Below are 27,033 nucleotides of genomic sequence, written 5' to 3' on the forward strand. Positions count from 1 at the left end.
GATTTTGTAGTCTCTTTTGGTGGAGGATATGTGGACTTTGAATTTGAATATCGTCCTCCTCTCTTACCTTCCTCTGCAGATTCAGAATTAAATGTAAAGTCGCTTTCCTCGGAATTTTCTACTTTGGCTGAGTTGAAATTTGTAGACTCAGAATTTGAGTGATATCCCGAGTTTTTGTCTTTTCCTTCATACTTGGAATTGAATTTAGGAACCGATTGTTCATAATTTTCATTTTTGGATTTGTCTCTATTGGCAGGTGTGAATTCGGAACTTGAAGAGTGCCCTGAATTTGAGTGATATCCCGAATTTCTATTTTTTCCTTCATACTTGGAATTGAATGTAGGAACCGATTGTTCATAATTTTCATTTTTGGATTTGTCTCTATTGGCAGGTGCGAATTCGGAGCTTGAAGAGTGCCCTGAATTTGAGTGATATCCCGAATTTCTATCTTTTCCTTCATACTTGGAATTGAATTTAGGAACCGATTGTTCATAATTTTCATTTTTGGATTTGTCTCTACCGGCAGGTGTGAATTCGGAGCTTGAAAAATGCCCTGAATTTTTTCTACTTTTTACATAATCTGAATCAGATGGAGAATTAGTTTGTCGATGTCTTTCTGGTTTAATGATCTTCGAATTACTTGAACTTGAGTTAGAAAATTCTGAACTGGGAGGATCTCGGGAATTCGGTTCAGTTTTGAAATATTTCGAGGTACTTCGGTAATCACCCTGCTGGAATATTGGAGTTTCTTTTGATTGTGAATTCTCTTCATCGGAGTACTTAGATTCTGCACTCGAACGATAACCCGAGTTCTTTGTTCCCTTTAAGTATTCCGAATCGGATGGAAGATTACTTTGTTCAGGTTTTTCACTTTTGGCCGACTTTAAGTACGAAGTTTCAGAATCTGAATAATCTCCCGAAGTCTTTTCTCTTTTCCTATACTTTGTATCAGGAACATCATCTCTCGATTGATATTCCCTGGATTCAAAATTTGGGGCTTCGTAATCCGTAGAATTGATCGAACCTCTTTCAACTTTCTCATAATTCGACGAGACGTTGCTTCGCTGGAATTTCTCCGGAATAATTGCAGGCTTATAATTTTTAAATTCAGGGTGAGCTTTGGAAGAACTGAAAGAATTACCCGTGGGACTTTCGAAGCCCCTTTCAGTTTTAGGCGCAGATTTAAATTCCTGTTGCTGAAACTTCTCAGCGACAATAGACTTGATGTCTTCGGACCCAGATCTGGTAAAACTTTTCGGGCTCTTATCCCCCATCGAGTACTTATTTCCAGAAATAAGGTAGCTCTCAGGAATAATCGAGTACGTGGACCCAAAGTTTGAAGTGCTTCCCATGTTTCGTTCATTCTTTACGAATTTAGGAGCAAGCAACGTATCTCTTTGTCGAAATGTCGCCGATTCAACCGACTTCATGTACGGAGGTTTAGAAATTAGTGAACTGGCTGGACTTCTTGCGTTTACATATTTAGAATCAAATGCGAAGTCGCTCTGTCGAGTGCTGTCGATGTTAACAGGTTCCTTCCTCGCAGACTCAGAGATTGATAAGCTCCCTGGAGTCCGTTGTCCTCCTTCATATCTATATTCATCAGAGAAATCTCTCTCTCGATAATTCCCAGTTTCCGCCGATTTGAAAGGCGCCGCGATCAAGAACCCACCTGAATTTGAGTTTCCACCTTTATTGAACCTAACGTTGCTGTTCATATTACTATCGCCGTGGTCTGAGTAAGTATTATCCTTCGCACTTGTACCCTCTATTGATCGAAATTTTGAAGCATAGTCTCTCGTCGGCTCTGCCGTAGATCTCTCTCCAATCTTGTTCTTTGAACCATGGACATACGATTTTAGGAACGGATTATTGATATAATCCATATTCCAGATTGGTTGCCCCGTGCTCAACGGAACTGCACTAAGACCCAGTTTAGATGTATTCGAGACGTTGCTGTACGCTATGGGTATTGCTTTAGTCATTCCAAGAGGACGGACTTCCTTCGGCTGATAGATCTTGGCTGATACTACGCTATCATCTCTATAAGTCCGCACTGTTACAGGACTAGCATAAGTGGAAGGTGTCGTATTTGGTGCCGACCAACGCTGATCATTCCCTTGGTATTCACTGGAATACGCATTGGTACTTTGAGTAGGGTGTACTTCACCAGTGGAGGGTGGCAAAGAAGCGTCTTGATCCCCTACCACCAAGAGGTACGGACCATGGCCATTTATTGTTGCGAGGGCTATGGGAGTCTGCTGATCGTAGGGCTTGGCCGTGGTGGCACTGTATATTGGTACCGGCACTTTTGGCAAAGCCTGTATAGCTTGATAGTGTTTCCAAAATACTTGGGCAGGACTCAATGTCGGGGAGCCGTCATAAATTGGGCTCTTTGTGCTGTAGGTACTGTATAATGGAGATACGGAGTCGTAGCGCCTGGTGCTGGTGTCAGGGTACGGTCCGGGTTGTGATCCCAGTTTGTATTCCTCCGTTGAAGACGATGTGGGGTACGGTTCTCTGTACTTCTGCGGCACCGTTTCCGTAGAAGTCACTCGATCGTATAATTGACTTTGTTCTCTTGGTTGGAAGCCCACGGTGCTGGTCTCAGGCGCGTCCGAGGTTGTGCCCTCCTCATTCTGCGGTGAGGATGACTTCCCACTGTGTTGCTCGCTGCTGATAGATTTTACGGCAGTTCCATCTCCGTTTACTCCTTTCTTGTCTTCCTTGCTTGGTGTGTTAGGTACTTGTTCGTAATCGCTCTCGTAACTGTATTGAGATTCTCGGCTCTCCTCCACCCCGTAGCTTCCCGAGTCTTTCTCTGCCTCTTCGGTTTCCCTTTCGAGATCCCTTCGCAGCTTCTGGATCGCGTCCTCGGTCACGATCTTTGGATTTATATTGTTCCTCTTTGAAAATTCATTCCAGTCGTCCGTGTCGTTCTGCTCTATGATCTTCTCTCCCGATGATTCGATCACTTTCGACTCTTCGCGTTTCTCCCTGGAGTCATCTCCGTAGTTCCAAGTGCTCGGACCTTTCGCTCCTTCGTACTTTATCGGCGGTTCTTTCCTTCTCCCATTTTTTATTTCGAAGGAAGGTGACTTCTTCTCCTTACTCCGTAGATCGTGAAGCTTCTTGGCGTAGTCCTCGTTGAAGTCGGCGTCTCTTATGTGTCCTCCGTGGTCATATGCAGCATCTTCGTATCCTTCTTCCGAATATACCGTGTTCACTTTACTGTTCGTTACGACCTCCCGTAATCTGGGCGCATTGGCTTTCTCTTCCTCGGTCTCTGCTGATAACCCTGCCTCTTCCTGAGGTAAGTGTTTCACGGTATGTGTTCCTCTGACTTGAGCATACAATTTCGATGGCACAAAATCCAGAGAAATATTCCTATTTGCAGGTGGTTTTGCCCACTCCCCTGGAGCCTCGTACTTTGGCTTGGTTGGTACCTCTCTTGGTACTTCATGCTCCGAATACGGTATCACATGATCTGGTGGCCCTCTAGGCTCCTCCTCACTTTCGTAGCTTTTCGTCGATATGCGTTTATGTCCTTTAGATTTTGAAAAATCGTTCCGCGGAATCCGGTCGACCTTAGCTTTCCCGGAGTAGCTCTTCGCGTTGGAACTCCCTTTTGGAAAGCTTCGACGTTGGTCGCCAACTTTTGGAATTGGCCGGAAGTCCTTGGAACTCGTGTACACGCCGAAAGCTGGTAAAAGTGCAGGACCTTCCGGGAATTTAAATTTATCGTCTATCCTTGCTATTTCAAACTTGGCGGACTCCAAAATTGAATCCTGAAAAGCATGGCTTTTACTCTGAAGACTGCTCTTCGGGGCTGGATGCGAAATTTGAATGTGACTCGACGAAGACCTCTGTGCCCCATCGATGATCAAGAAGAGCAGGGCCAAGTAGCAACGGATTACAATTTTCGATTCCATTCCGCCGCGTTCATTTCAGAACTGCAGAGGCACTTCGAATTTCATCGAGTAACTGGAATAATTCGAACTAACTTCAGGTTTCAATTTATTCATGCACCTCGTGTCTGGACGATATATACGCATGCACTCGAATCTCCGGCAGCTTCGGACAAACCAAAAGGACAATCCCTTTCCACAGAAATAGTTAAACGCCAAAGTCAATTAATCTACACCACATCCATTACCAAGTAGAAATCGGAAAGAGAAAAACCAAACAACACTTTTAACAGGATCTGAAATTGTTCCCACGAGTGTTACTCGGTTCTTTCGGAAATTCTCAGAGTTCACTGCGTCACTAATCCAGAAAATGTCACTAAAGTTTCGGGCACTTGTCTTCTTTTTTTTATTTAATATGTATTGCGGCAAAGTTCACGGTTTACGCGTAGATGCGGAGGTCCTTAATTTCGGCGTTATCGCTCGAGTATCCTTATCGAGAAAGCCAGGACGGATCGTGAGACACTTTCGACCGGATAACTCTTCAGAACTGTTCGCCGCGCGACTAACGCAGCCTAATTTATATTTTCCGGGGATCCGAGAGGGAGAGGTTAGGCGAAAAACGTTGACTCCTGTTAAGGTACAATCTAAAGCCTCGGAGCGGGTCCGAGCGTTCCAGTTCTTCGTGCGGTCCGGATCGATTCGATCGGCTAGCCACTTTTACGTCACGGACGAGATCCGAAATTTTCGCGGAAGCTTCCTCGACGATTTGTGATCCAACTAAGGAAAATCGGAAAGGAGGAAGCTGTCCTTTCACTCCCAGGCTCGGGGTCCGATATTCCGTTTCCAAAAGATGGAAAAAAGACGTCTAATTCGATGCATCCGGCGAGATAGAAGGATCTCATTACGAATTATCATGTCTACGAATGATTTTAAATATATCACATGTATTTACTTAATTTTACATTTCCATGCTTTCCTTCTTTGGATCGATTCGATCGGCTAGCCTCTTTTACGTTAGGGATGAGATCCGAAATTTTCGCGGAAGCTTCCTCGACGATTTGTGATCCAACTAAGGAAAATCGGAAAGGAGGAAGCTGTCTTTTTACTCCCAGGCTCGGGGTACGATATTCGTTTGCAAAAGGTATAAAAAAGACGTCATTAATTCTATGCATCCGGCGAGATAGAAGGATCTCATTACGAATTATCATGTCTACGAATGATTTTAAATATATCACATGTATTTACTTAATTTTATATTTCCATGCTTTCCTTCTCCGGATCGGAGGTAATTTTCGCATCATTACTCCATTTAGTGAATTTAAATCCCATTAGCGACTTAGTCCTCGTAAAAGGTAATAAAGTAATAAACATTAAAATTAAAATACGCGTATTAACCTCATTCTTGAAAACGTGTAATTTCATGACAAATCGACGTAAACAATTGCTAAATTCACGAAATTTGTATATGTAGCTAACTGTCTCCATCTTCAATTCTCAATAAATATTATTAACAATATACATTAATTACCCTCGACTATCAGAAATTCAACCGGAACGTCTCTGCGTAGATCATATTAATATTTTTGGCTGCGCATTTTTTGGGAGCGTGGAATATCTCGGGATATTTTCGAATATCCTGAAATCTCTCAAAATTGTGGGGACTTGCATCGGAATTGTCCGTATCATTTAACCGAGTCTTCCGGAACTGAGTTAGAACGGTTCTTTGGACACTCGAAGTGGCGGCGAAGAAAGTCGAGCTCCAGTCGGACACGCTTCATGGACCAACACGGAAAGGCAGAAAATCGTTCGGCACAAAGCCGACGGATGATATAAATGATTCGCAAATTGTCCAATGAGATAAATCGCAAATGGACTGCGAAATCTCGCGGCTTAAACTGCGGTTTAGCATGCGTCCGCATCAACTTTCGAACGATTTATGGTGATATTTTATTAAATTTCTCCATTAAATCGTTTTAACGTTGCAAAAAGTTATCAACAAACTTGGTAGAGTTTCTGATAACGGAATTACAAGGTTCAAAATGCCGGATAAAAATTTCAAAATGGTTGAATTTTTGTAAGGAAGAGCTTTTTATCACTGTGGTGGCCAAATCTAATCCGATGGATGATATAAATGATTCATAAATGGTCCAATGACATTAATCGTAAATGGACTGCGAAATCTCGCGGATCAAACTGCGGTTTTGCATGCGGCCGCATCAACTTTCGAACGATTTATGGTGATATTTTATTAAATTTCTCCATTAAATCGTTTTAAGGTTGCAAAAAGTTATCAAGAAACTTGGTAGAGTTTCTGATAACGGAATTACAAGGTTCAAAATGCCGGATACACATTTCAAAATGGTTAGATTTTGGTTAGAAAGAGTTTTTTATGTCACCGTAGTCGTCAAATCCAATCCGATAACAGAATTTAAAAATTCAAAATGACGGATAAAAATTTTAAACTTGTAGGATTTTTATCAACCATCGTAAGCGGTGGCAGTTCTCGGAATGATTAAAAATTTTGTGGTGACATTGTTGTGCTAATATATTTCTAATGCAATCGTTAAAATCTAACTTTCAGGTATTTCATAGCTCTGAATGGTTCCAGGAAGATTAAAGAAAACGTTTCGGCAACTTGGTACGGTTTTTTACTTATTCAATGCAACCATATAATAGGTCGGAAAAATTTGTTACTTAGATTTGCAATTCAATTATTATTCTCTGCTACCTACAATGATGTGCAATCATCTGCAGTAAATTAAAAAGTTCATTGAAATGACTGCAAGAAATGTTAAAACGGTCCTAATCATCGGGCTGTATTTTTCCCCGAATGTCAAGATACAAGATACAAGATTGTCTAAGATTTTTGTGACCACTAACCGTGTGACTAAACATTTTGGTACCGTTCTTCGGAATGATTTCGTAGTTAACCGTGACGCGCCATTAAGATCATTAACTACTTTTAGTCTCCCCGAAGCGGAAGAAAAATAAGGATTTTAGGTTTTTACAGGATAATGTAATTGTAATCCTTCTTCGAGTCGACGACCACTGTCGTTGAACCTGGAAGAATTCACGTCTATCTTGTGGTTGAAATTCCTGCGGTTAACAATTCACGGTAAATTGGTAAGTGACACTGTTAACACGTGCAGGAATAAGGAAGAAATTATTTAGAGATAGCAGTTCAACTTTAAGTAGCTCTTTTTTTTTTAAATAAAAATATACCAATCCTAACAATCAAAATCTTTCAAGTACGATATAAATTCCATTAAAATATAAGCACAGATATCGTAAATAAATGAAACAAAAAAATTACCGTACGTGAGTTAAAAACAATTGCGACGACTCCAGTCGTGGAATATATTTGATAAAAAACCGACATTCTGAAAGTTCAGAAAGAAAAAGTTTACAAATACTTTCGAGGGAATGAGTAATACCATTTTGCCAATGCTTATTAATTCATCTGTTTTATTATCATTGTTATGCAGCAATTAAGAGTTTACGAGAATTTCACAGTAAACGGGCGATTTCTAGCAATGATAAAGGAAATTGATCGTTCAAATGCGCAGTAATTTTTATGACATAAACGAAGGGTATTTTAAAAAGACATAAGTTGTACGACGCAAGTGTTAAATATTTATTTCTAATAGGTGAAAGAACAGGAAAGAAAGTGTTTCAATGTGAAAGTTCGATATCAAGTGGTCTTTTATTCGAGAATAAAAATAATACACTAACGATAAGGGCCTCTTAACATTAGGATGTAAATAACTAATAAGAATAGCATAAAAAATATAGACATAAATACCGACATATAACGAAACAAGTACAGGTGTTAAAAAATCAATCAACCAATTACCATCAGCTGAGTTGCAATACGTTTTCTTGAAGGATCGATATTCGACAAATGTATAAAGAAGGAGTTTACAAAGATTGACGGTAAACAAATTTCCGGTGGCGATAAATGGGATTGATTGTTCATGTGTATCGGCTCAACGTTTTCTTGCCTTGTTAAAAAAATAAATACATATCTTTAATAACGAGACGGATGACGGACATATTCACAAGATGAGTTTTTTGCTCAGGAAAGGAGCACATACATCCGTTTAGAAATCGTAAAGAATAAGTGATAGGTACAATCTCGAGCATAGATAACGAATGTATTCATCATACCATGACGTGCCATTAGCTATTACTTATGATTCACCTACCGTACTAAGAGTTTCTGCAATTTGCAGAAACTTCATCGTTTCGTTATTTTTATCATATCGATACAAAGTCAGAGCTTTCAAGAAGTTTTTGAAATACCACCATTAGTCCACAAATTTCGGTAGATGGGAAATTTACATAATGTACCAATGTGAGGGTGGAACTTTTATTCCGTACATTACGTGTAAAATCTAAATATTGATATTTTAATGTAATAAATAAGAAATGGCGAATGATTAATGTCAAAGAATTGATCAATTGAAAAGTTCAACAGAAAAGGAAGAGGAGAACGTCTTGATTTATTGATGGAATTAATGAGGGAAATACCAGTTTTTCTGTTGATTTCACTTTAGCTAAGGTTTCCCTTGACGAAAAATAAAGACAAAGCAAGAACCAGGAATAGACGCAGAACTGCAAAACCCCTTTCAAGTGTTCTCTTCTGCGAAGCTTCTTTTAAAGCGTCTTAAGGCTTTGCTTAGCTCTTAGTTTTTGTGCATACTTGAATTCTTAACGTGTGTTTTTATCTTCGAAACAGTTTTCAATACTCTACTGTTACGTGCTACTAAGCCGTCTTCATCTTTTACAGTTTCCTTCGGCTAATTTTAATTTTATGCTTTTCTGCCGCTAATCGAACAAATATAAACAACGCAATATTCCGTCTAAAGCATTGATCGCTATGAGCACCACTTTGTAAGTTTAAACTTAATACAGAAATAATTATTATATATTCTATTAACTCTACTTAGCAAACTTATGTATTATGAACGTTTTTAACAGTCTCGAGGATATTCTTCCAAGTCTAAAAAAGAACCAATGTTGAATAGAAATAATATTTGTCATGTAACCCTATGTATCGCTGGCATGGCCACATAAATACGATAATTTCATAAAAGTCATAATTAAGTATTGCGTGATTTATATTTTGTGTATCTACCTAAGATGCATTGTAAAATGTTGTTTATACCTTCGCGTAAACAGAGCCTTTTTGGGAAAATGGTTTGTTAAGCTTCGAGACGTTTATGATGCGAGAATCTTCCTCTCGATTGATGAATGCTCCGCCATTTTGGCTGTTTCCAAAAAGGTACAATATGACTACAATAAATCGTAATTTGCGACGGTTTCAGGTACTACAAAAAGACATGGCAAATGTCTAGGATGAAACCATTGGTTTCCAAGAATTGCTTTCCTCCGAAGAAGTTTGGGCCGCTTCGGGTTGCGTAGACTGTAGCATGGCCGCTTCCGGTTTGAAGAAGTCTATTATCGGGTGATAGTTGTAATTTACTCGTCTAGGCGGTTCTTGGTACTCTTCGTCGAAATTACCGCTCTGCAACCTTGTCGTTCCGTCCAATCCTTGGTCAAATTGCGTACTGAAACTTAAAGTAAAAAGTGGCCATGATCAATTATGCCTCCATAACTAAATAATAAAAATAAAATAGACATATTAAATATTTCATTTATATTTCCTAGCTTCAAGTGCTCATTTGCTGGATGTGTAAGTTAAATACATTTTGGATGGATGCATGGACAGATTTTTCTTTTCACGGAAGACAATACCCCTTACAATGACATTTTCATTCCCCTTCAAATCTATGAAAGATATTCAGGTGTCCAATTTTAAGTAGGCCATTCTGTCCATTCTCTATCCATCAAAGTGTTGGCTAACAATGCTTCGTATATCAACATTACCGACGAGAATTAGACAATGTGTTCAGCCGCCAGATATTGATCAACTCATTGTTACTTACGTTCGTCTACTTTTTGCTGGGCACCGGTACCTTTCCTTCGACCTACTGATGCAAATGCTTAATGAAGCCAATTACAGACAAAGTTGACTCACCGATCAGTCAAGGTTGAATTCCGGGAGGTCCCATGATACTCAACATGGGAAGTGGACTCCCTTCTGTAAGGCCTATTGGGTCTATTTGGCCTAGGAGCCTTCAACAATGGTCCTCCCGTGTACCCTGGTGCTCTGGTGTTTGGTGCATGTTGTTGAGGTAGCTTATCATATGGTCGGGGAACTGGCGCTGGTTTTTTGGGCCTGACTCTTCCAGACGTGGAGTAAGTCGGCCGATTAACTGTGGCATCCAACACTGGCTTTTTGTTCTTTGTTGTATGGACATTGGACGCTTCGCTAAGATCATTTAAGTACGAAGTCGGGGAGCTGTCGTGGTGACCATGACCAGCACCAAACGATGAATCGTAGTTGATGTGATGCGTGTATTTGTTAACGTAGTTTGTAGGTTTGCCATACGGCCCAAGATCTTCGTTGTTATCTTCTGTTGCGAAATCAACCCCAGGGAAGGATTCCTTTGGCTTGGGTGGCGGATCCTTTTGATGCGGTGGATAGATTTCGGTGTATCCGTGGACGTGACAACTGCAACAGGTTGGCACCTTGAATATGTCCATGTGCAAACCTAGCTTGGAATCCCAGGTGAGAAGTCGATGGTAGTTGTACACCTGGACACACGATGAACGGTAATTCTCGGAGATGAAGGAACAGCTCGTGTGCGGATTTCTGAAAGCAGAAGCCAAGAGGAAGATCCTACTTCACATCGGGATATCGCCAGTTCAATTTCACGCTTTTCTCCACCTTAGGGAAAGTAGACATTGTCGCTTATCCCGATTTTGTAGTTAAAAGCAATTGCATGTGACATTTCGTAAGCGTGTAATCCAACTAATGAGAAAAGAGAGTCCTCTCGCAAAGGAAAGTCTTCGTGGAAGGATCAGCAGGGAACGTGCATTAAAATCAACTCCACAAAAATACTTTCCCTGGACCTAACATACTATTCGCAGTAACATAATCCCAACATCAGCACTGTCGCTTGAACATTCAATTAAACATGATTTTTTGGCTATGAAGATTAGAAAACTAAGGAGAATGGACGGTGAAATTAATTCCCAAGACGCGTTTAATTAAAACGAGGAGTGCGATGGAATTACAAAACTCGGAAAGCTCTTAAGCGCTCGTCTGTACATTTTTCTAACGGCGACTTTTACGATTAATTAACTGCAAAGGACCAATGAATATTGATTGCTCAATGCACATTGGAACAGCTCTCGCGAGTGAACTTTCCCTACCCCAGAATTATTTTCTAATAAATTAAGATTTCCAACAATTTCAAGCGTTGACTCTCTTCGACTGGGATACCTAGAAGGTTTTTTTCAAAATGAAATCAATTATCTCTAGTCATGCAAACATTGTTTCCTTGTCGAATTGCCGCTTCGCGAGGACGCCGAAATATTGCTTCATGGGGAATTCTTCGGTGGTTCGCAAAAGGGTTTACGTAAGTGAAAAGTTAGCGAAAGAACATCTTGACTTCTTGCCAATTTGACAGGTCATGCGTGTCATTGTTCGAGACGTCTCTAACGTAGTTTGTTAATATCAGCGACGGGCTGGATTTTTTATCAACATTTTCGGCCATCCTTATCCTTGTCAGAAGCTGCAACGCCAGAGTTCAGTGAACTTTTTCATCGAGGAATAACTTCGGCGTTAGTTATTTTTCCACCATCAACGAAGAACCAGTAAAATGGCAAGAAAGGACGACCTGGACAATTACTATTGTATTTCTTCCGTCGTAATTGCCGTTTTTCTCTTTAGGTCGGTCGAATGACATCAGTCAATTGTTTAATGGCTCCACCGGAAGGAATGCCGGAAATTGCCGATGAAGTTTGGTATTATAGGTACTAGGCTATTTCCCTTTTAAACTAACCCTGTAAAATTGTTTTTGGGTAAACGGTTGATGTATAATGGGCCTAAAACTAAACGTGCAATTAGCGATACAAAAATCTATATCTTAATGCATCCTGTCGTGAAATTGAAAGTGCTGGGTAACTTATTGTAAGTGCTGGTAAGTTATCAGTCCGGAAGTGCACGCTTTTAAGAAAATGTTCAAATAAGGGTATTCTAAAGTAAATTAGGTAATTGTCACTCGGGTCAATTACTTTTAAACATTTTTCGTTTTAGAAAATATTGGTACTGCGCATTCGAAATTTCTCAATTGAAAACGATTAATGTAGTGATTAAGTAGTTTCAGTCCTAATTAAAAGTAGTACCTTGAAAACTCAAGTTTGGGGAATAACAAACGATAACCCATTTTGTTTCCCATTAGAGGTACGATCTCTAGATACAATCACTATACTACTTGAAATCTATTTATGGATCCCAAAGTACTTGAGAAAGTCCGCTATTTACGGACTTTCTCATCTCTCAGGGATCTGTCGTGGTATTGAGAATCTTGAAAAAAACTATCTCTGTTGCACGCGAAGAATATTCAGACAATTTTTAGACCCGATCCCACCCACGTGGGCGAAAGTTAAATGCGACAAGAAACTATGAAGATATCCTTGACTTTCAGTTTTTAAAGAACAGGCCCACTTTCAAGGGTTTTGCTTTGAAAGTCGGCGAAGTATTGGCACGTTTTTCTTTTTTTTCTATGCAAGCGAGAAACCATTATCCATGTTGAAAGTTCTTTGTCTTATGCGGTCGACACAGAGTATTGAGGTTTACCGATACAATTTGTTATTGCGTGTAATTGTATATTTCATTCAATTGTAGATGAAACCACATACGTGGTATTAAATTTCAGCTAGAAATGTCGGTCACCGAATAAAAGATATAATTTCATCTGCAGTTGTAACAAAGTGATAATGTTATCTGATATTAGAAAAATTAATTGAATGAGCCGAATCGGAATAAGGTAAATCAGAGAGAATTGTTTGGTGATCACGTGCAAATTTGGTTGAATAAAAATTCCAATGGCGATTCTGGACATTTCATCTTAATGGGTCTATCCCGAGATTGATTGCAATTTTAATACGTGGTTCAATTTTTTAGTTTCAGACATTTAATGATCGTTACGCGATTTCACTTGCATTTATAGTAGCTGGAATACTTTCCTGTCGCAGTAATTTCGTCGAGCCCCAGTCACTAAATATAACATTAAAGTGGATTTATTAATTGCCACAATTTTTCTATGATTTCTCGTAGACTCCGTTTCCTTACCTTCTAGTTATTTAAAAGAATCTAAAAGAGGGTCAAGTAAGGTCGAGAAAAATCCTCGAGATATTACCTTCCTTAAATTGACTGACCGCCAATATTCCACAAATGACAAAATATACGGATCCGATTTATAGTAGTAAAAATTATCTGACATTGCAGGAGAGTTTCAGGATTATTAAATGTTCAATTGGTTGATTATTAAAATTGATTATTAAAAGTCCTGAATATCCTGCTTCGTATCCATTTTAGACCAGAGAAACGTACAACCCTTTAGGGCATTTCGATCGGTATCTTTACATAGTATCATACCTCACGTTAGCAATTGTCATTTTCAATCCGACAGTCGAAACGATTGGTGTTTTGAATTTAAACAATTTTAGCAAGCTGTATTGTCAGCTAAAAACATTGCTCACAGGAGTCTGAAATTTCATGAAGCGAAAAAGCGACTTGTGAAATCGTTGATCGCCCGGGCACCGCCAGCCTAATAAAACTAAATGCGAAAACATTAACGCTGTGCACGATGAATAACTGCTTTCTTGCAACAAAGTTGGCGCATTCATCGAATAATGATCCGCACTCGCGACAGACATCGTCTGTAAGGGAACGAAACTGATCAATAGCATGATCAGCATGACTTTCAGTCATGCCATGTCCGAGTTGGAACTCCGCACTCCGAAATTAGGTAACTCACGCAAGAACTTTCAGTCGGCCTCTTTTTCTCTTCCTTCGAGCAGGGCGATTTTATTTAAAAATGATAAAAATGCCCGCGTGCCGTTCGGCAGATATTTTATTGCATTTTATGTCCCCTTTCTTAGCGTCATCGCGCGATTGATAAAATATATACGGCATTAACGCAGAAAATATTAGAGTCTAAAATACCCGGCATTTAAAAAAATTGACAACCTTTTTCCTGTATTTTTATAAGTTTCTCTTATGTGAATAATTGCATTGGCGTTTATATTCGTGAACATTTGTCACAGCACGTCACGTTTAACCCTGTCAAAGTATTTCCGTCCACTATTTTCAAAAATATTTCCCACCTTCTATGTTATGTCTAGATTATTATATTTTTATCTTCCAACGTAAACTCGTAAACTTTTACAAAGTAATGACTTTCCATTGAATGAGTAGCGAAACATCTCGCCACAATTTGTTCATCCCAGCGCATGTTGCACTATCATTACTCTACCACTAGTTAGAAACATCACTTTCAAAATCCAGACGTCAAATGTAAAAATAGTTGAGCGCCATTCGCGTTTAAAATTTAATTTATCACCGTGCCTCCAGTGTTCGGGATATCAGTAAAATAGGTAATAAACTTCACAGTCGCATTCACTCATAAGTGATTTTAAATAGAATGTCTACGTCATTAGTTTCAGCATTAACATTTTATTTCTTTTTGCGAAGCCGACATTCTCTTCCTGCCTATATTTCGTCCTGCTTGGAGTACGTTACGAATCTGCTAATTACCACTACCTAGTTGATTGCATTCTCCTAGAATACTTTTTGTGAGCGAGAGAAAGGTGTCTGTCAACATGAACGAAAGTCAACTTGAATTTAACCGGATATCATTATCGGGATAGGTTCACTTTTTAATAAGCCACGTACATAACAATCTGTACATTGCAATTCAGTAATTAATAAAAAATATGCAAAATCTAGGCAGAAAGAGATGAATATTATTAGAACATTTGGATCATGAACAACAATAATGTACGAGCATATCACTATCGATATGGATTTGATACCATTACTGACACGAACATTTCCGCGTTGCGGAAGAAGGTTTTTATCTTCTGTTTAGATAAGAACTTTCTTCCTTAACACGGCTGAATAAATATTAATCGTGATAATCTCCTGAACGAACAATTAGAAACAGAACATCGAGTCGGAAGAGAGTGGAAGGAACTGAAATAATGTTAATCCATCCGCTGCATTGTCCTTATTTTATTATGCCTCGTTATACGGCATCGCCTGTGCAGGACGGGAGGGCATTGATGTCTCCCAGTGTATACATTACTATTTCTGTATCTATCCACATTACAAGGACAATGTGCCTCTTGTACACTTCGATAACGTTCTTCCATCGAACAGGTGCAGCCTCGTTATACGGCATCGCCTGTGCAGGACGGGAGGGCATTGATGTCTCCCAGTGTAGACATTACTATTTCTGTTTCTATCCACATTACAAGGACAATGTGCCTCTTGTACACTTCGATAACGTTCTTCCATCGAACAGGTGCAGCTCCGGGACGAAAGGGGCCAATGACTCGTCAATCGTTACGGGTCATCAATTTTCCTTTCGGATATTTTTTCGTAGATAAGCAACGCCGTCATTTCGCGACGTCGCCGTCGAGGGAATGGCGGGAGGCGACGTAGACGTGAAATTAGAAATTTAGAGTTTCGAGGTATCCGCAGGAATAAGGAAGCGTCGTTTCGCTGGTGTAATTGTTCGCTCGTAAGGCGCCGTAAACGGAAGGAAACAATTCTTCCTTACTTTCTGGTGGAGTACGCTTAAGGCGATATCCGCCAGCGAGACTTTTTAATGCCGTTAAATCCGGATAGGCTGATCATTAACCGCGATTCATTGGCTCGAACGATTTGAAATTCCTTTATGTTAGGTGGTATTCATTTATCTCTTGGTTTATATCGGCGCCGTTGACTTTCGCCGTTTTCATCCCTTTAAAAAGATTTCATCTTTTTAGGACCAGTAGTTTGAGCTGGACGTTGTTCATCTCTAAGTCAGAGAGTCATTTAGGATTTTATATATTAAAATTACAATGAAATTAGAAAGTCGCAATAAAGATGAAACTTGGGTACTTAATTCCCCCTTTTCAAGTTACCAGATGTTTGCTTTATACTTTCATAAAACAGGGTTAACAAAAATCACCTCTACAATTTGTAGTACTTTTTTCGTATTGGAACGTTCTTTATGTCCAAGATTATGAATAAACGTCGTGAATTGCACGGATTTACATTTTTTTATATAAAATTCCTGCCACGTCGTCTCGGAATCAATTTACCTCACCGACAGTAATTTTCAGTTATTTACACCGTGGGGTGTACAATTTATTCAAGGTAGCCTGAAATTTTAGCCAAAGCCAATGGGACCTGTTTTTATGAGAGAATTTTTTAACACTTGGTAAAAGGAAGAAAGCGGTTGAGTAACATTACAAAATTACGGAGTGTATTACAGATACAACCGGTAACTTAAATCTGCCTCGAAGAACTCGAAGGAAACCCGAAGGAAGGAGAAACCTCCTTTACGGGTTACTAGGTATTAACAGAAATCGTTTCTCGGTACATTGGAGTACCGGATTCTACGAGAAGCTGAAAGTCAATGACTTTTCGACTTCTTGAACGAATGCTTCGCCGTGTCCAATTCTTACTACTCACGGAAGATGTAAAATCTGAAACTAATCTCTGATACCAATCATACCAAAAAGTGAAAATATTTATAAAACTTCTCTCCAAATTGGGTGCACCGAATCAATTGAAACTTCATCGCGTGATCGTGGAGGCGCTAAGAAAGAACGCAGTGCTCGTGAAATTTCATTTTTCGAAAAAGGCAAAAGAAAAAAACGTGTATTTATTTCGAACAAGAACCAAAGAAAGGAATTTTTTTTTTGTTCGAAACATGAAATTTCACGAACATCGCGATCTTCCTTAATGATCTCGTGATGATGTTTCAAATGATTCGGTGCACCCAGTTTGGCGATAAGTTTTATCAATATTTTCAAATTTGATATGTATAGAATGACCCTTTTATATCGCCTTAAAAGTACCTTCTAAAAATGGAGGAAGACTTGACTCGTACCCCTTCTACATGACGATAGCAAGTCTTTCGTATCACCTTGATAATGATAAAGGCGTATCGCCTTAATAATGATAATGACGTATCACCTTGATAATGATAAATCAGGGAAGGAGATCAAAAGGCTGCCGAATTTCTTTGCAGATAATTAAGTGTCTTCGGATGTACTTACGAGCATTTCTCCAGTCGCAATGTCTGCGTATGTTCGCCGGTGTTAATGATGTATTTCCACACACCTGATGCAGCTCTGGCTAATTGGGGACGGGCATACTTCACCTGGGACGGACAGGTGAAACCTTCCTCGACGTTTTCGAGCGTCGAAAGATCGTATTTCCTTAAAAAACCAACGAAAGTCTGTTAATACACAAGAAGTACTCTACATGGATTTGCACAATTCACCTTGACTTTGAAACGTTACGCAATCAATGAATTGATGAATTACTATTATGAAAATTGAATATAAAATGAAATTTTGGTACTAGATTTGCACAATGAACTGGTACGTGACAATTGAAATTGTACTCCTACACAAAAATCATCCTACAGCATGTAAAGTATTATCAAAGCATTTTTTTGTGACGAATTAATTGTGTATATCTAATCTGCCAAACTATCAAATTTTATTAGTAAATTTACACACCAGGTTGATACATGGCGTTATAAATTGAATTGCTGGGTAAAATAATTGGCAGAAAGTCATCTTGTCAGATTTTAAAGATAGGTAATAAAAAAATTTGAGAAGTCGACTCGATTTGCCTGATTTTCTAATCTGTGATTATTAAATTTGAGAATCAATGAGCAGCATTCAAAACTGAACAGTTGTATAGAATGATTTGCTAGACGTGATCTTGCCAACCAGTATAGAGTATAGTGTTTACACTGTGTGGCACAGAAAAAGTTTACACACAAAAAGTTGCCAGTTAGTCAGTAGAGTAAGATGACAAGTCGGCTGGGTAAACCCGATTTGCCATGGTAAGAAATTTGGACATGGACCGAATGCTATTCTTCCCCCTGTAGTTAACCGTGTAGTTGACACAGCAATTACCATGGTTAATTAGCTGCGAAACTCGGCTGTCCTTACGTTAGCACCGAAAATCGGTAACTGTGCGGTAAATAATTTCCGCTATTGCAGCAGGTTTTCTTGCCCAACTGTTACGTAAATTATTTCGATGAGTTATCTAAATCAGTGCTCGGTTTTATTACCACTTCGTTTGCCAGGACAATGGATTATTGCCCGATCTGGAAATCGCAAAATGTCGAAATCCTTTAAAAATTAAATGACGCATAAACGTAATCGATCTGTGACGCGAAACGTTATACATTGCTCAAAAGAGCAGTAATTTTTTCTAACTAAATGGCAACATAGAATAACATGAAATGTTGTTTAATATTTCATGGGTATTAATTGAAAATATATCTGGGATGATATAAATAGTCAACGTCAAGTCGAGTCCATTGCTAGTTTTCATGAATTTGTGAGTTACAAAAATCCACTGAAAGTTTAATTAACCTTTTGAGCTCATAGGGCCACAAGTTAATTATCTCTTCTTGGTGGTACATATAAAAAGGTTATTAAGACCCGACTTAAGACTTTTATGACAGTTTTACCATAAAGTTGTGTTAATGAAAAAACAAGGGTGATATAGACTCAAGAGTACCCCATAAATTATTATTTTACTTGGTCTATAAATACTTGCTGTTATGTAAATTTGGTTCTTATATCCACACAGTTCACATTTTCTCTATACTTTTACTAAATATTGCAATCCGAACGTGCGAACCGTGCAATATTGCAGAATTTCAGAAGGGAGATAACTAAAACTAAGTAAACCCTGTCTCGTCCGTTTTTCGTCTCGTTTCTCTCATTGCAATAATGTTGCACAATAATCATGTCTAACATCTAGAAATTATGCAAAAACAAATACTTCCGATCAAAGTCAGATTTAGGGCTTTGAATATCTAAGGTAACAGTTCAATATGATATGATGATATAATATGTAAATATTTGTCAAATCAGTAAGTAAATAATGCAATATAAAAAGGATAATATTAGATTTATCAATCTTAGAAAAAAAAAACAATTGATTTCCTAATTTCAATTTCAAATGCGTTCAGTATTTAAAGATATAAAAATTCCAGTATGGTGATATATTGAATAGACAATACAAATATCTGTATTACCTATACATTATAGAGAACGTTCTATACGTGGCCCCTTGTTGCCGATGACCCGCCTTACTCGGGAGTAGAACGGTACACCTACTCTTAAGGGGCATTAATAGAAAGTCCGCATTCCTATTGATAATTGCATTGCATTTATAAGAACGTTTTTAAGGGAACCAAATGACATAAACGGTAGCCGATTGCACACCATTTGTATCTTACGTAGCTCGTGCAGTAGCTAATTATTCTTTCTAGTTATTATGATATAAATGGCAGTTTTCCCAAGTTACCGTTTAATTTCGTTGCTCTCATATCGGTTTTCATATCTGCTTTCTTGCTGCAAAGCGGGCGGTAATTCGTCATCAAGTATTCCGGAGTCTTGCACCTTGTAATCCGCCAAAAGTGCAGCAACCATCTCCTTGTTGCTCCGAATGCTCCTCAGGATGAATTCACTGTAACGAAACAATGCTTGCAACAGTGCTGGCATTCTTCTGTACACACAATGGTCTGAAGTTCCGTAATTATATGCTGGGTTTCCTTCTTACTAAATCCTTGCTTCACTTACAATACCTTCATTCATGACCAAGAGCTAAATTTGGGTCAGTAAATTGCACAGGCGGTGCATTCTAGGTGTTCGAGGTAAGATTAGACCGGGCTCGACATTCTACAATACTTTGAATTGATTTCAAAGTTTAATTAATATAAGTAATGCATAGATAAGTAATGGTACAGTGGGCACAAGAGTAAAATGGTAAAATCGGGGTATTTATACCTTGAGAAAAAAATCTCATTGAACCAATAACCAATCGATAACTTCTTAGGAGTTCCTCCAAAAAGCAATAATCAAAGATAAATATCTTTGTCCAAGGCTTTCGTATACCAAAGGTGTACACGCTGTATATGATTAATATCAAAATTATTTAATAACTTTTTTTCCGTATAGGATATACTTACTGAGGATAGTCCACAGCCTCCAAGCAAACAGTTTTCGAAAAGAAAGTGCATTCCTTTTCAGTTGGAGTTCGTTTAGGATCAGCTGGTCTCCTGATTGGCCTATTTCCGGATGGTCGTGACGTTTCTGAAACCGATTAAATGTGAATTAAAATTTCTAACACCTCAGATGAAATGTTTTAAGTCAATGTTATGTCTGCAGAGAATCACAGTTCTAATTAGCTAGTCATATACAGAGTGTTGGATATTAATTCCATAATCATATTAAAAGAATCTCTATTTTAATTTATAACCACCTTTACGCCATTTTATTGAGGAAATTTTATCATGAACTTATGAAAGGGAATGTCATTCTGAAAGACGAGGTTCACTCATGAGACACTTATACTCATTTACACACCCATAAATTGATCTTTCTGGAATTAATTACGATACTCTAAGTGGGAAGCATTGAAAGCATACCTCCGTAAACGTTTCTTCTATTCGATGATGCTCTTCTAGGTGGAGGTCGGTAATAAATTCGTCTTCTCTTCCCAGGCCTTCTCAGTTCTTGAGCCTGAAATATTAAATACGAGATCAAATTAATAAAACCTGACAAAGTTTATACAAGTCTTTAAAACGACATTAAAGTCAAATGATACATAATGCATCAATAGGAGATTATACCATTTATTAATGTAATATTAATGACAATTATGACGTTCGTTTAAGAGGTAATTCAGTAACAATCGTAAGAATTTCGAATTTTCATTGGCGTACAAAGGTGAAATATGTACAAATTATATTTCATTAAACAGACCGCATGTACAATGACGCACGTGCAGTAAACATTATATGGCAGTCCATATTATAATTTCCATTAACGTATATTAGAATGGTATATAGGCTCATTTGGTAAGTTAAGAAAGTGGTTGGGTTGGATGTACCGATTTACATAATTGTTTTGACATGGAGCATTATAAAAGTTGTATTTCTTTTATACCTAAATTGTGTAATAATGCGATTTAATAGACACTTCAGGAACCTCCCAGCAAGTGAAGAAATTTCGCGATATCGGCAATCGCTCCGCAAAGAAACACCTATCTTACTTTCCAACAATAGTTTCGCAAGTTGCAACTCGGTAGGCAAAAATCGCCAAGCACCAATTTTACGCTAGCTGAATTCTGGGGAAATTAAACATTATATGCCACGTGCTTTGTGGTAGACTTAGAATTTAGGTATAACCTTGCAATACCTTCGCCGTTTGTAATTGTTATTGGGGGCTTACCGTGACGAATTACAATTAGAAATGTGACTGCAATTCGCTTTCGGTAACGTGAGAAACATAAGACATTGATCAAATGCACTCAATCGGGTCATTGATACCCCAATCCATTAACCAATTGATCAATGACAAGACCTTGTAAACCTTCCTGTCGTTTGACATAAACACTGCTTTCTCTTTACAAATGCATAATGGTAATTCCTGTTAAATTGCCATTTTTTACGTCTCAAGCGTCCTTTTAGCGTCTCAAACATATCCATCGGTTTTCATTGACAAGGAATGCTACGTCTGATTACACTAAACATTATTCTAATGAACAATTTCTAGTGTCATTTTGTAGTCTAGTCGGATTGTAAAATAAAGATTGGACTATCTGGCCGCGTTTTCTAAAACGATTAGACAATATACGAAAAGTTGGATTTTACAATGTGGGTATATAAACAAATTTCTTTGCTTTGGATGAAAGGGACAAGATTAGTGGCAACGCAATTGTTTTATTCAACGGAGTAATAGTCAATTGGATTTTTTCTTGATGTGACTGCTCCGAAATTTCCACTAGATGAATTTCACCCATTATATTTCTGGATACATTATCTATTCCTGAGAGATTCATCATGCCTTCTATTTGGCGATTACTAAGTCTACCTAATAACGTAAGGAATTTAATAATGTAAGGTATATGCATCTATCTAATAACGTAAATTAAGGTATATTTACTTCTGGCAGCTCTTCAGGTGTGTCATCTGTAATGATTTTGGCAATATCGGCGTCGATGGGCAGCATGAGTTCTCTAGTTGCATTTTCCCTGCTATTGTTAGACCCCAACAATGGCTCGACATCTTCAAGTAATGGAGTGATTGTCACATTGTTGGATATTCTCGAAGATATCAAACTGCCCATTAAACGTCTTTGAGGCCGTGACGTGTTCCGTATTACTGGAACAACCTCGCTGATCTGATTACGTTTCTCTTTTGTCCTTATAATCTGTAAGAAAGCCGGTAATTAATGATTTCATGTCTTAACATGGAGTTGAGGGGTTAATCGAAAGCAAGAAGTGCACATTGATTAAGAAAGATTAATCCTAATGACCACATTGTCCGACGCTGGGGTACCAACGAAATGTAGGAATCTAGATTAATTACAATTTAAGATTTTTCATCAATTTGCAGTCACTTACGGATGTTACTTCTTGAGTATCGTCCGTCTTGTTCTTTGCGGCATCTTCTTCGATTTTCAACGACGCTGATATTTGTTCATGCGAGCTATCATCTTCTTCGAAATCCAGTTCGTCCGGATTATCTTCTGTCCTCGCATGAGATGTTCCTGAAGCCAGTAAACTGGCTGCCTAGAAATAAAAAAGACGATTTATGGCATGTAAATGTTTACATGCTTCTTCTTATTTGAACGCTCGGAAACCAGTTTAGCTACGTTCGAGCGGTACGAATTTTAATAAATAAATTGCCCTGCTTAACTTTTTCATCCCAGAAAAGCCTCCATTTGAGAATAAAACTGACGATGCCGCTCTTTCATCCCTTCTTAATGTCATTAAACACATTTCACCTGAGATGATCAGTCGGATTAAATTTAGACGGAGCAAAAATAGAAATAAACGTGTGCAGTACATTCACAAGTGATTTTATACCCATCATGCACCATGAATGATACTTAGTAAAGTACGCTCGCGGGTAAATACTATATGTGTAGATGTTGATTAGCAGGAAATAAAAATTGATAGTGACCTATCTAGCACCTCTGATGTTGTATTTCGTGACGTCTGATACAATCAGAAAGTAACTTTCTCAGCTTTGAACACGATTCTACAACCAGTTTGGATCATGTCCCATTACTATCCGTCACTCAACAGAAATTTCTGAATAGTGGACAACTAATTATACTTGACAGTGATTAACGTTTGCGGAATGATTTATTGTGGCCGTCAATTTTATGTGTGAAATATGTGGATCAATATTCCACTCTGCAGTAATATCGAGTTGAGTACTTCTCAATGTTAAAGTGTTATGAAAGGGTCATTTTATATATATATATATATATGACCCTTTAATATCACCTTAATTTTATCAATTATTTGTAGCATTAAAAACATCATAGGTATATGATTTATTACTAGGACCCGTTTTAATATTCCCCACGTGATGCAGATGATACTTCTAACGAGAGATGCAACAAATTGTGGTACCTGTATCCTAACTTTCTCTAAATTGTTTCTTTTCAAATGGCATTATTTAATGGCACTCAAGTAATTATAAGTTTGGCCGTGTAAACATAATTTTATAAATCATTTAGGGGAAATTTAAAGCCTCCATTGAATTGACGTAGTTTTACTAGTCCAATTAGATATTACACGCTCTGTAAACGGAAAAGTAAAATAAGCACCGACGATCGTAAATGTGTTTCTCTTGAGAAATCCAGGTTTCTTTTATTAACGGTGAGTTCTCTAAATATACAGTTAGAAACTAGGTCCTGAACGATTGGAAGTGGTAACGGGTTTGCATAAAGACGCAACTTTGTAGCAAGTCGATGTTTATTTTGTATTTTACCGGGACGAAATTTTTACGAAAAAATGTATAGCTTTCATGGGAAGCAGAAATACGTATACGTGACGTCTTTATATATCTCAACCACCTCTGTACTTTGAATGCCTCCTCTGCAGATACGGCATCGCCTGTGCAGGTTGGGAGGGCATTGATGTCTCCCAGTGTACCCTCACGGACTCGGAGAAAATCACTTATCTTGACAGCAATTCATCGAAGAATACTTTTCAGGTTATCTTTTTAGACTGCCCAAGTTAGTTTCACAACACCGCATTCTAATGTGCGACTTAACGGTACTGGCGACTTAAAAAGTAATAATTTACTAGCGCCTTCTAAACGTTGCAGTGGACGTAAATCAACGACCTAGTAATCTAGCTTTCTACTTGAAAATGAAAGTATATCAAGTTGATCTCGGGCGGTCCTGTATACCAATGTAAACAATTTCATAGATGCTAAATGCGTCTTAAAGCGGCAGTAAAATGGAAACCCGCGTTGCACCGATGATAGCGTTCGCCATTTGCAGCGCTGACCCACTAACTGATAAACAGATTTCACTGGATTCTACCTCGTGTTCTGAGGTTCCCCGGAGCCTAGACTGGAGATGTATCAGGATTCGATTCCGCGTTAATTATGCTGGCATACCATTAATTCGGTACGGCATGCCCTATCGAATTATTCCGGGAAAGAGAGAGAAATCCAACTCTATCGGACGAGCTTCACTTTCTTATCCCATTTCACGCTCCGTTTCCAGCCTCAAGTAAATCCTAAGACATCAAAATCTATCGAACTTTATCTATCGACGTAGTAATGGTATCATTTGGATTTAATCAAGCGACAAATAATTTAAAAAAATCCTCGAAGACATGAAAATCTACCGAACATTACCTATCAACGCAGTAAAAGTATCATTTGGATTTAATCAAGCGACAAATAATTTAAAAAAAATCCTCGAAGGCATTAAAACCTAATGTGTAATATGCGTGAATAACATTTCACTGGTATGTAACGGCTTGTTAAATATTTTTACAAAAATTAGTTGTGTGATTGAAATATTTGCGTAAGATTCGGTCGTAATGATTTCTTTGATTACGACAACATTCGCATGTTTCCAAATGCACGTAGGATAGCAATTCAACCAAAAGCGTGCCATTAATTAAAATAGTTATTATAGTTACGATTGTAAATGTAAGATGTTATTTATAATGTGCCAGTTGAATTTGATTCCAGTTTTTAAGTATGCCACTCTACGGAATTTAATTTTCAAATTAAACGAATGAACTCTTCCCGAAGGTTTTCATTTCCAGGAAAGTGACTTGTTATTCAGAGGAACATTTATGGTCAATAAGGTTTTTGCCAACGTCACCTGATAATCCAAGAAGCTTTCTCTTAGTTCTCGCGTGTATTAACCCTTTTCCTCTTCCGCGGAAAATATTATTACAGGTATTCACAGCACGTTACCTACTTCTGTGCTTCAAGTTTTTCATATAGGGAGAGTACTTTTTTACAATTCAAATTCTGGCTACGTGTACAGTCGGTCTACATATTCTGCCTGCTACCATCGCTTTAAAAAAGTCAACTACTTCCATTATATTTTTCATTTCTGTGCATATTAAACCCTGTGAAATGTGGGACGCCACTCGACCCGTGACTTATGTCAAATTAATGTTTCATTAAGCGTTTCGTCACGAACAATGTCTCCGTAGCTTCTAGAGATAGCTCTGTACCTTTACTTTCTAATCCACGTCTACGTATCTAAAACGAGATCAACTGAGCGAATTCATCCGTTTGTCGCAACAAAACGACGCAACATTCTGGTCCTGGTCTAGGCTAAGTTAAACAAATTTGTTTCAAAAATTTATTTGAGAGGAGTTCCCCTGCACCTTAACGCCATGCTTAGCCAATGCATAGTTCCACCACCATCCTTACCAACAACGCGAAGAAGATCATCGTTTTCCCCATGGCTCTGATTTTTGGTACCCTTCAATAATTGTATATCGCTCGAAATATGAGAATGCGACGCCATTTTGATTCTAGTCTAGGCTAAGTTAAACAAATTTGTTTGAAAAACATATTTGAGAGGAGTTCCCCTGCACCTTAACGCCATGCTTAGCCAATGCATAGTTCCACCACCATCCTTACCACCAGCACGAAGAAGATCGTCGTTTTCCCCATGGCTCTGATTTTTGGTACCCTTCAATAATTGTATATCGCTCGAAATATAAGAACTCGACGCCATTTTGGCTCTGGTCTAGGCTAAGTTAAACAAATATGTTTGAAAAACATATTTGAGAGGAGTTCCCCTGCACCTTAACGCCATGCTTAGCCAATGCGTAGTTCCACCATCATCCTTACCACCAGCACGAAGAAGATCATCGTTTTCCCCATGGCTCTGATTTTTGGTACCCTCCACCCCTGTTGATCGAAGAAGCAGAAGATCCTCGTGGAGGTCGTTCCTAGCTCGTCCAGGCTTCCGCGTCGATCCTGAAGATCTCGACGCCGGTCGTGGGCGCGTGTCACTCCTTGTCGCTCGGCGTCTGTTGGTCGCTCATCCTCCCGGATGAGAGTCGCTCGTCTCCTCGGCAGATAGTCTCCGACAAGTCGGGATCCGTAGGTGAAAAATCCCCAGTGGAGGCCACGCGCTCGAGTCTTCCCCGTCGCGAAATGTGCACGCACTCCGGACGACGACGGGCGGTGGAAGTGGCGATCCCAGCGGAGGTGGTGGAGGTGGTGCTGATGGCAAGTAGGAAGTGGGTCCTCGCGGGGATAAGGTAGGAACGGACGTCTTAGCCGCGTTCTCGTAGCCGTGACCGAGAAACCGAGGAGCTGGAGGGTTTGGGGCAGGCCTGCAGCCGGGTTCCTAACCATGTCGGATGGAGAGAGAACGGAGAGACAAGTCGGTCACTCGACGAGAGGTCGATCGAGAGTCGTTATTCGGGTCCGAGCCGGCACCATGCCAGCATCCGACGCGGCGGAAGCTGCGATCTTGGGTTCCTCTTCGATGTATTCCATGTCGATGACCAAGCTGTCCTTGGACTCCACACACAAATTTACAATCCGTGTCTTTGCCGCATCAATGATTGGACTGCTTGGACTTCTTGAGATGTTCAGGTGGAATAACATTTACTTACTAACGATCCGTACCTTTGTTCGTTCGAAGTGTTGCATCGACTTTACGATCT

General features: G+C 38.9%; 1 protein-coding gene across 1 annotated transcript; it reads right to left on the reverse strand.

Annotated features, from left to right (window-relative positions):
• Positions 1 to 8,776: 8,776 nt before the first annotated feature.
• LOC105703821 (neurotrophin 1) lies at positions 8,777 to 26,026 on the reverse strand. Its single transcript, XM_012432510.1, has 9 exons — positions 25,994 to 26,026; positions 22,480 to 22,647; positions 22,020 to 22,286; positions 20,501 to 20,594; positions 20,042 to 20,165; positions 19,378 to 19,539; positions 17,097 to 17,258; positions 9,949 to 10,626; positions 8,777 to 9,484 (listed from the first exon to the last, which is right to left on the reverse strand). The coding sequence occupies exons 1-9, from the start codon at positions 26,024 to 26,026 to the stop codon at positions 9,262 to 9,264; spliced, it is 1,911 nt and encodes a 636-aa protein (XP_012287933.1). The 3' UTR covers positions 8,777 to 9,261.
• Between the last annotated feature and the right edge of the window lie 1,007 nt (positions 26,027 to 27,033).

This window comes from Orussus abietinus, unplaced genomic scaffold (genome assembly GCF_000612105.2).
Source record: "Orussus abietinus isolate OABI.00-Male unplaced genomic scaffold, Oabi_2.0 scaffold32, whole genome shotgun sequence".
In the NCBI taxonomy this organism is placed as follows: Eukaryota; Metazoa; Arthropoda; class Insecta; order Hymenoptera; family Orussidae; genus Orussus; species Orussus abietinus.

Bases quoted from the DNA above. Each gene is read 5' to 3' on its own strand.
- LOC105703821 (XM_012432510.1), bottom strand. From the start codon at position 26,026: ATGGGGAAAACGACGATCTTCTTCGTGCTGGTG. The intron at 20,166-20,500 runs GTATGCTTTCAA...AATCGGTTTCAG, and splicing joins TAGAAGAAACGTTTACGGAG to AAACGTCACGACCATCCGGA. The intron at 10,627-17,096 runs GTAAGTACATCC...TTCTGCTTTCAG, and splicing joins TTGCGACTGGAGAAATGCTC to AAATCCGCACACGAGCTGTT.